This window comes from Eufriesea mexicana, unplaced genomic scaffold (genome assembly GCF_001483705.2).
Source record: "Eufriesea mexicana isolate 0111107269 unplaced genomic scaffold, ASM148370v2 scaffold4744748466, whole genome shotgun sequence".
NCBI classification, from domain to species: domain Eukaryota; kingdom Metazoa; phylum Arthropoda; class Insecta; order Hymenoptera; family Apidae; genus Eufriesea; species Eufriesea mexicana.
The window spans coordinates 83,651-94,636 of record NW_016907990.1 but is presented as its reverse complement, the minus strand read 5'-3'; the positions used below and the strand labels follow the sequence as shown (position 1 = coordinate 94,636).

Genomic DNA, 10,986 nt, shown 5'->3' with positions numbered 1-10,986 from the left:
GGGTAGGCAGGCAAGGCAAGGCAGGCTCGGCTGGTGGTCGCTCGGTTGCGAGGTTCGCTCGATAGCAAAGTGCGGTTCCCCTCGACACGAGCTCTCGTACTTGCAACGCGGCAGGATTAAAGGGGAACAGCCCGTGTACGGAAATGCACGATCGATGCGCACATGTCTGAATTTTCGTGTCAAGTCGTGACCGATCGACCACGTTCTGCGGTAACGCGACGGCCTGACTCCTCCCGGACGACCACCAATTCCATTCTTCGCTTCTCTTCTCCATTTTTTTCGCAACTTTTACTCTTCTCTCTCTCTCTCTCTCTCTCTCTTTTTCTCTCGCCCAACTCAACTGGAGCTGGCGATCCGGGTGTCGAGGAGTTTCCCATTCTTTCTTCCGAATTTTTCCGCCAAGTTTCCTCCCTCTTTCCGACTATTTGCCTGTAGCCACGCGACGAGGAATTTCTCGTCGTCCCCCTTCTTCGCAATTTCCGCAATTTTCACCGAGTCTCTGTCACCGTGGAATTTCGTTACGCGATACGCAAAAGCGACGAGATACAGAACGACCATCGTTCTCGATTTTCGGAGCAGGGGTGGCCCAATTTTTCCCGGTTTCCTGTCCCTTTCCCTTTCGCCGTCTCTCTCCACCGTGCTTCGTCGTAATGGGATGCAACGCGTTAATTAAATTCGCGATTTAACGGTGTCGGGCGTTCGTGTGACAAGTGCACGAAGCATATGCGAGTAGATGAACACGTCAACGTGCCGAACACGATACCCGTCTCGAAACACGTGCGTGTCGCCTCTGGTTTATCCTATCCTCTTACACCTCTCACTTCTCTTCTCGCGTGACTCTCTTTTTACATCTCGAACACGTGGCTCGTGCAATTGTTGTCTTTCCATGTCCCATCTCGCGATTACTCCTTCGCTTAAACCCTGCTCGACCGTGCTTTCCACGAACACTTCCAGAACCACGTGTGCATACGACGTGCCGTATACCATTCGTACCACCCTTACGATTTCCAGGCGGACTCGTACTCGCTCTCGTATCGAGAGAAATATTTACGTAAGAAAGCACTTACCGGCTGCCCTATTTTAGAAATCACCGTTGCTTCCCGTCCCCCTTCCACCCGCGTGGATTCCATCGAAAATGCGAAATTTCGCGAAAATTTCGAGCGAAAAAGGGTGAAAAACATAGGCGCGTCGGAAGACGATAGCCAGAGGTGAAACAGTACCGAGCGAAACGACGACCAAAGGCGAGGCAAAGGCAAGATGCTGACGAAACTGTTTGCAGATCGACGATCTTCGAACGCGAAACGCCCGTGGCGCCATGTCACGCGAGGTACCATCAACAAAAGCGACGACGAAAACAAGGGACCCGGTCGTAACGACGACGATCACGACCAGTCGGCTCAGTGTGTTTCGACATCGCGGCGATTAAGGCTGGCCGACGGTCGGCGGGACGTTCATTAGCCAAGGTGCTGACGATACTAATAACAGTAGAGAGGTGATACGCGGTAAACCGTGTCACGCAGTGGCGTAGGGCGAGTCGGGGTGGCGTGGAGGAGGCGGAAGAGGAGGTGGAGACGGAAGTGGACGATGACGATGGACACAGTGTTAACGTAATACCGGTGAAAAGAGGGAGAGGACGCGTCGTTGTACGCTGAAATCGGTTCACGATACCGGAAGTGATACATCTACACATTATATATATATATACATATACACGTAGTAAAAGTGTATCGATAAGAGGAAGGGAAGCTAGAAAAGAAACGGGTTTCAGTGCCGTTCGTAATAGTGCGTAAAAATATCGAGCTTAGTAAATAATCGGTAGGGAATTAGCGGAAGAAGAAGAGGAAGAAGTGTTACCGAGAGATAGTTTTGTTAACGATCGTATTCGACATCGATTCGACAATATTTAACGCGAAGCAATCGAGTCGCCGATAATTAAAAAAGAAAGAAAAAAAAGTAGAAACGACTAATCGATAGAAACGAAAAGAAATAACCGCGAACGAATAAAAAAAAAAAAAAAAAAAAAAAAAAAAAAAAAAAAAAAAAAAAAATAATAAAGAAAAAGGGTACAACTATACGAAGTGAGACTCGCGTGAAAGTTCTGGGTAAGCATCTAGCTGTAACGGTAACGGTGGTGGTGCATAGTACAACGCGTACGATAGTACAGAGAGTAATCAAGGAACACGACGGTCGACATTGTATACGGAAGATATTACGGAAGATATTGGAGTGACACGTGGACCGAGGATACAACCGAGATAGATTCTGCGCTCTCACCTCGAAACGCGGACGGTGGAGCTCGACGAAGACGTCCTTTCGGGTGGCGTCGCGAAGCGCCGCAGCGGATGTTACGCCGGGCTGGTAAAGGGCGCCGGGTGATCTACGGGAGTAGCAGCCTGGAAGTGACTAAAGGCCATCACCACGGCGTTCAACATGTTCGAGATGTGGAGCGCGGTGAGTTCCAAGTTGGAACACTCCGCGACCTCCTCGGGCTCGCCGTTACCTCTGACCTCGCACGCACCGCAGACGCCCCATACCTCGTCCGGGAGCATAAAAGGTAACGAAAAAGCTCCGTTACGCTCTCTCTATACGTATAGATATAAGTATGCGTGTGTTATGGAAACGTTCCGTTCCCACGACGATTGTGTACGATCTTAAGGAAAAAGAATCACGCGTACGTACGGCCGGTTCGTGATGGCCTAACGTGAATTTTCTAATTCCGCTCGTGTCGGAGAACCGTTGTACGAGGCCCACGGAATTGCCGTGAACCGAGTTTACATAACGTCCTTTTGAGAATAATGCGCTCCGTGCCTGCTAGTACTTCAGCCTGTTCCCTACTACTGTATACGCGACAGTGTATATACGTATGAGCGTATGTTTCTTTTTTTTTTTTTTTCGTTTCTAAGCAGGAACAGTTACTTCGTGGAATCGCCAAGTGTACTTTGCCGGTGGCACTGTTTCGTCCAGCTCGAGATAAGGCAACCGGCGAACGTTTCATTTTTTCGTTCCTCCTTTTGGAATTTTTACGAAATACTCTCCTCGACTAATACCACGATACCCCGTAGGAAACGCGATATCCGCGTGGCAAAATTCGGATGGAACTTCGATAAAGCCAGCGTTCGGCGCGTAATTCGAGAATCACCGTTTAACCGTTCGCAATCGTAAGAATATTTCGTTCGAAGCCCTCGATTATTCAACGCCTCGTCAATCCACGGTCGATCTCGGCTTACGCAACGCGATTTTCGCGTTCAAAGTTCGCGAACCTGCAGGGACGAGAAGAGGTTCGCGAATTCCGCGCGCGTTCGTTGGTTTGCACGTGGGTTTCACTCGCAGTAGATTAGGCGGTTCGTGTCTGGACGCTCGTACGTCTCGAAAATGCGAACATAACCTCGTAGACTGGTCGTCATCGATCACCGAATCGAAGGATAAATTTTTACCACCGTTTTATCCCTCTACGATTTAAAAGTTACTCGCGAGGAAAGAAATTCGGGCTCGAGATTAGTCGCTCCTCATCGAGATCTATGAGTCGTTGCATTGGATCTCGATGCGAACATCGATCTAACAACGCAGCGAAGTAGACTGGCAAAGCAAGAAGTAAATTAAAAGTAAGAAGGAAAGCGGGAGAAAGTAAGTTGGAAATTGCGCGACGGTTCGCAAGACGGAAAGAAAAAAAGGAAAAAGACAAAGGAAAAGAAAACGCGAGATATTGTTAATTCGTATTCCATGGTGGATGCCGTGGTCCGCGTGGCGCGTATCCCCCGACCGCGGCTCTTTCATAATTTCAATACGAATACAGCGCGAAAGTTTCACGGTGAAATTGCCGCTGCCCCACGGTGAAACATCGAAACGTCGTTTTACATTATTTACACGGTGCTTTCGTCGCGAATTAATTTCATTGCGCGGCTCGCGTCCGAGGTTACGTCAGCTCGGGGGAGCGATCGGTAAAAATTCGCGTTCGAATTTGGCGCGCCGGACGGTGAACGGCGCGCGCTGCCGCGAACGTTTCGGCTTTAATGGCCGATAAACGCGTGGAAATTGTCCCGTAAACGGGGAACGTTCGTCACCGTCGATTATTCGATCCCGTTATCGCGCAAGATTGTCGGAATTGATCTCGAACATTGGCCGCGTGATTGATGTAGCTTCCGAAATGATCGGCCAGCCAGATAACGTCGATACGTGTGCGTAAATATGTATCGATTCACGGGCGTGCGAGCACGGCAAACGATCGTTACCAAAGGTTCGCGGCGAACGACGATTTCGGTGAGTAACGTGCGACTGTCAAACGTATCTATCTATCGGTGCGATCTGAGAAACGGATTCGGTATAGGTTAGGTGTTCGGGGATAAAGCGGGACAGGGCGGGTGTCTGTTATTCTCGATTGATCGTTCTTTCGAATTAATTCGCACCGGGGATCGAGATTGGAATGTTTTGACATTTTCTCGCATTCGCCTCGTCGGTGAAAATGTCTTAGAGAGGGAGAGAGAGATGGAGGTAGTTGGTTTAGAAACCCGGGAACAAGGATACCTCGAAACGTTTCAAAACTGTTTTTACGACGTCGCGAATCGCGCGCCGTGCCGAATACAAATACACACCGGGTGAAAAGCACAGGTCCGTGTCACACTGCGCCGCGCGAGTATGCAGGTTTTTAAAAATCGCTTATGAAAGTGGTTTCCCGTTTTCGCGGTACACGCTGATATTCTAATTTGAATTGGAAACGCGTGATTTTTTACTCTCGCTAATGCTAGGATTATTGACCCATTATGCGAGCCTAAATATTGTACGCGTAGATAACGATAAGTACAGTGCTATGACGGAGATAAATAGGTGTATATAATTAAGCTATTATCGCGATAAAAGTCAATATTAATTTTGCCAAAATCAGCCGTATGTTTTTAATAACAATAAAGACTCAGCAGTCCGAAATCATTTTGAAATCATTTCGACTAACTCGCTAGCTTCGATATCATCGATGTCACGATGAAATATAGGAATATAACGGGTGTGCCAAAATGCCTCCACCAATAATGTACACCCAACTGTAGGTATGCTTTAAACAACGCGTATACGAAATCGTTCCGCGATTAGTTAATCTCGTAATTTCTCCGAGAAAAGAAATTAATCTCCTCCGACCTTGAGGTCAGAATTCGTCCGCGGAAATCGAACAAAAGGCAGTTGAAACTTTCGTTTTCGAATCTTACGAAACCAGCAGACTTCCTTTACACCGCTTCCTTAATGCTCCCGAACTCGCGAATAATTTAAAAACGTTAAGAAGGAAAAATTTCCCAAGCACCGTTTCGAGTTTAACTCCGAATTCCAGCGGAGGGTATCGGATAACGACTTTTACCCGGCCAATCAGGCTCAAATAACAAACATCCAACGCCGACACGCGAGGAACTGTTTCCGTGTTGCCGATGGAACGCGAACTCGGAGCGTCTGTGCGATCGCTAATCAAACTTCGGGGCGTGAACGATCAAAGCTTGCGGCGCGCGCCTCTTGCTGGTACTACGGAACTTTATCAGCGTGGAGACGCGCGTTGGCGCGAGAGAGACGGCGCGGAGGTCGGAGCCACGGGCGCGAGAGAGACGGCGCGAGCGCGGGTTTCGCGGAAACCGTTTCACCGGGGAGGCCGGGCGGGTTTCCACGAAGACCAGGGAACCGAGCGATCGGTTCGAAATAGCCAAAGGACGGGAGCGGTTTCAAAAGCAAGTGGACGATGTCGCGAGAGTCATAGCCGTCCCGAATACGAATACACGATCGAAACGCGGCGAGTAAATTATGCAAAGCGAAAGTACCCACGTAAGAGCGTGGTTGCGCAAAGGCTTCGTAAGAAGAACGCCCGTAACGTCGTCGGCTGGGTAACGTCGTCCTGCCTTCGCGATGACGAGAAAACAAATTTCTGCGCCTACAGCCGCCGTCCCTGCCTCGAGATTCGCCGATAACTCCGCCCGAGTTTCTCATTCGTACAACCCCGACGTATATACTCGCCCTTACGCGGATACAAGTTTGCTCTCTTCCCGCCCCGATGGTCGATCTTGTTATCCCTCTGGAATTTCCACCGACCCGTGGCACCATGGGTCGGATGCTGGGTAGAAGAGAGACGGGGTGACAGGGCGCGGAGGTTGGTACAGGGTGGTGAAATTATTGGCAAATATTTAAACGGGAAATTAACATAAACACCGGGCCAGCGTACGCGTGCACGTACCGCTCTTTGGGTCAAAGTATTCGCGGGTATTTAAAAGTGAACTAGCTTCAATAAAATTTCGCGATACCGGGTAATAATAGTGCGCCGGGCGAAAATTGCCGTTATAAATTATAATCTCGGTACTGCGACCGTGTTACAAAGTGCTTAACTCTTTAAAATACACCGTTCCGAATAATTGCGCCGAGTTCATCGGATTCTTTCTCCTTTTCCTCCCTTTTCTTCTTTTTAATAATCGATCCGGGGTGTATCGCACGTTATTATTCGTCTACGGCGCGCAGAATTTCTCCGGCTACGGAAACACGTCGTTCAACGAGAAACCTGATAAACTCGAATGATACGTCGGTATGCCAGTAGCCAGCGCGACCTCTCGTTTTTCCGAACTTACCGGAAACGCGGAATTATTTTCGCGATTATGACCCCGACGCTGGCGTCCAAGTCGAACGGAGACGGATGCCGATCCGCGGAGATAAATTTTTGACATTTCTACGATGTCTCGATCGAAAATACCGGTGACCCGGTAAATTTTATAACAGGTACGCGTATAAATATTTACCGCGTTAATTATGCATCTGCAAATTATGCAGAGTTCGCGATTATCGAGATATCGGGTTGTAGAGTTCCTGACGTTCGAAATTCACCGAGTCCGTGGAAGATAGAGACGCGTTATAAACAATCTTCGTTATATTCGAATGCGGTTGATCCGATCTCGATATTTTCGGTGCACCGGCAACGTCTCGATTCACAGCTAGTCGATCTGTTATCCGATTACGGGTAACGAGAAATTCAGTAACGGAACCAATGGGTGAAACCGATTAACCGAGACCCGACTGTTTTTGCTTCGTTCGGGAGAATGACAGAGTTAGACGGAACGATCTGCTTCGGAGAGAATATGGGAAAGGATGGATCACGATGTTGCATGGAAATCGAGGCGCGATCGCGCCAAATCCAGCAATTGTGCATCGATTTCGCAACGGAGGAAACCTTTGACCCATGCAATAATTTCATGGCATTAGTCACATCGTTGACGGTTAATAAAATCGAATAATCGCGTGCTTTCTGCGTGTCGCTGGATTCGAGAGCTACAACCGATAACGATACCCGCCATCGCTGCCGCCTCTTCCGCGGCGTCTAAGACGTCTAATAACGTTATTAACGAAGCATCGCGAACGTTTCGGGAACGATGCTCGGGAAATTAAGTAATTTCACTCGTCGGAGAAATAAATTCTGCCGTTTCGCAAGCGCCACTTGGCCGAGGTTCCATTACATCTTCGCCATTACTCGCGTCGGCGATCGCCGATCTCGCGTAGGCTATCGATCGTGTTCTTGGAACAAAGAGGCACGAAACGCGAAATGATAAAAAATTTTGTTGAATTTCTACGGAAAAGAGCGAAATAAAATTCGAAAGCTAGTCTACGTCGACTGTTTACGCAGACCAACGTACATACGTAATATTTCTCAATTATTTCTCTTCTCTGTGCTAATATAAAAACATTGCCGGAACCGTAAGTAGCAAACACGATGTCAACGCAAAGAGAAAACATTTTAACCTAATTTGCAGACATCCGCGAGCAAGTCGAGCAGTATGAAGGCACGAGGCCTTTGCAGCGAGCTATTGAAACGGTAAAAAATCGAATTCAAAGAATTATGATAAAAATAACGGTGGAGCGAATGTAACGGAGAGAGTCGGTACACAGATCGGTGTACACAGATCGGTACACTAGAAAGATTTGTCCGGTTTATTCCGTCGCCGATCCCGAGGCGAAATGAAACGGAGAATTAATTGGACACGGGATCATTCCTCCGGCGTTTCTTCGCGGTGGAATATTTTGTCGGCTTTGTCATCGACAGGGTTTCTCGTATTTTTTTCGCGAGTGAAAGCCAAAGCAGCCACGCGAGTCTGCCGGTGAACGGTGTTCAACCAGGGCAATCCTTCGTCCTCTGCTGGCCGGCGTGTTTTCAGAGCCGTCGAACGGGTTCGAAGGTTGTCGTTACGAAATCGATCCACGTCTGTCGTTTTGTCGTGATCGCTCTCCGATTCATACTTATCGCGCTATTATGATCGCGTGGTTACCGTCCGGTTGCTGTCGAACTTTCTACCAAACTAGTTGACCGGCCGAGTTTCCATCTAAATGACGATGATTAAACGGATTCTGAATCATTCCGCTCGACCCACGACGAGTATACGTTCCCCTGTTTATTTCTATCCTGTCCACGATTTATTACCCTCCGATCGATTTACCCCAACAGTTTCGCGCGGTAATTCAACGGGACGTAGTTTTCATTCCTAATTCCTCGCGATGGATTTCGGCGTTATTAACTTTCCTCGCAAAAATTCACAGATCCGTTGATAATTAATTACCGATATTTAATGTTAATATCATATCAGAAGATGAAAGTTGAAATAGGATGTCAATAATATAATCACGTGTTTAGAATAATTAACCCTTTGTGCTCGACGATTTTTTGGCTAAAGAAGGGTACCGGATGAAAAATTTTCTGCTATAAAGCTGATAATATTTGTTGAGTAGTAAATGAGAATTCGTATACTAATTAACACGTAGAATTATTTCATTTCGGTACCTTGCACACTGCTACATTATTTTAAATTTCATGTATTAATTAACATCGAGCTTCGAAATTTTATCAAATGGTGGCTGAAGGGCACCTCTCGAGTGCAAAGGGTTAATATTGATTTTATTAGAGATCTATTGCACGTGATCCACTAAGGCTTACCATATTCGCGATATGACATATAATTATTTATTTATTTATTTATTTACTAAACTGGAAAATCCATTAGAATACATAGAAAATGGATGCACGCGAAGTTTACAAGTTTCTTAAATTAGAACTACGGCAAACATCCAGAGAAACACCAAAAATTTCTATTACTCGATTATTATTATTTGCTAATTATGTGATCGGACATATAAGATCGGTATTTGAGAATCCTGGTTTGTAAGACAGGCCGGAATGTTTTAAATGCCCTTTGATGTACATAATTAGTTTCAAGGGTTGCCAACACGTTGTAGCTCCTTAAGGCGCGAAGTATGAATTGAATATACGAATATATTTCAACGATTAATTATTCGTAGGTTTAGGAATTTTGAATAACCCGTTCAGAGTGGAGCGTATCTTCGCGCTATTTTCGCCCACGCGAGCGATAAATTTGAAATCGCGTAATATTTGCATGGAAATTAATTCGCTTCGATTGGTCAAGATAATGGGTGGGAACGGAATGGCGGGCAACGCGACGTTATCGACACGGCGGTAATCGGATCGGACAAGGGTGATTTCGCCAACGAACCCCCATCGGCTTGGAATCGCGCGTATTCGTGGCGAGTGGCTAACCGATTCTGAAATAATTTCCACGTAATTATTCACGCGGCCAAAGAAACACGATACGCGGCCTCCTTGTGCACGTATGCCACCGTCATTCAAAGATCATCGACCTTATAGACGTCGCGATACGATAAGATTATAGTAATAGGTACAACTACTGTAAGTAGGTAAACGTTTCGGTCTTTACACGACAGAGCTGCGAGTCGTAGGAGCTCTATCGCGGCCGTGCTTTCGGGAAAATACGGAACGTTACGAAAGGCGTTGAGCAAACGCGATAAAAGGGGAAAAGCAGGGAAAAATAAAGAAAAAAAGAAAAAAAAGAAATAGACGAGGGAGATAAATAAATCAGGAAAATAGCGTACACGCGCGAAAGAAACACGAACGACACGAGGAAGCAGACACGTTTTAATTTTCATTTCACGCGAAATGGCCGGCAGCCTTTATTACGGTGGCTTGTTTATAATGTATCGCGTTAAATAACAAAACCGCCGGGATTATATTATTACGTTCGTTCGCGCGGGGTGCGCTTCAAAAACGGCAATATACATTTGGGTCAATTTTGCGTGTAATAAAGTTTCGGAATAATTCCACTTGATGGCACGTAATATCGCTCAGGGGGCGCGCCGAGGGTGCTGTGCCGCCGCCCCTGTCGTTGCGATTAAAACGTAACGCGGAAAAGCGGCGCGAGAAGGGTACGTCTGGAGACCCCGTGACAGACACGGAAGAATAATTCCTTGCCTTCGAAACGTTATTTGAAACTTCTCCGTGCCGACGAACGGTCCTCGCGCGAGCAGCGTCGCTGTCCAAGAATAAGACACGGTGCGAACAGGGAGAGAACTCGGTCAGAGGATACAACGGGGGTCTTTGCGAAGGAGACACGCGGTAGAAAAGGCGTGCACACCGCTGCGAGACACGTAGAGAAATTCGTAGAACATTCAGCCACGGTTAATCATCTCTTAATGATTTATAAGAGCAGGCTGAGACGTCTCCGCGAAGACGGTCCATTAAAACAAACGCGCCACGGGCCGTAGATCCGTTCAACGACGCCGCTTAAAGAGATATTAATTATTCGGCTTCTAAGCCCCTTCATTATTCACATAACTGGAACTCGGGGTGCGCGCGCGGCGCCGGAATACGCTCCGAAGATGGAAAGAAAGAGCGTACGAATGAAACGAAAGAATCGCGGCGAAAGAAAAAAGGAAGAAAAGAAAGAAAAGGGGAGGAAAGGGGGGAGAGAAAGAAAGGAGCGAGCGCGCGCGGAAGAAAAGGGGGGCAGGGGGCGGTGGAAGAAAAGAAAGAGGAACACACCTACCCTTTAAAACCTGGCGCTCTATAGGCGCGCGCGCGCCGAGCGCGGAGAAAGAAAGAATCGGAAAGTTAGAAGCGGCGAAAGGGAGAGGAGAAAGAGAGAAAGGAGAGAGAGGGAGGGAGAATGAGCGAGGGAA

General features: G+C 47.4%; 1 protein-coding gene across 2 annotated transcripts in view; it reads left to right on the top strand.

The window, feature by feature from the left end:
- Positions 1-2,190: 2,190 nt before the first annotated feature.
- Positions 2,191-10,986, top strand: part of Hr3 (nuclear hormone receptor 3 ROR-beta) — a 74,472-nt gene continuing 65,676 nt past the window's right edge. For both annotated transcript variants that reach the window (XM_017906521.1, XM_017906528.1), the window contains exon 1: positions 2,191-2,554. In XM_017906521.1, coding sequence (XP_017762010.1) covers positions 2,431-2,554 — 124 coding nt within the window. In that variant the 5' untranslated portion in view covers positions 2,191-2,430. The remainder of the gene's footprint in view (positions 2,555-10,986) is intronic.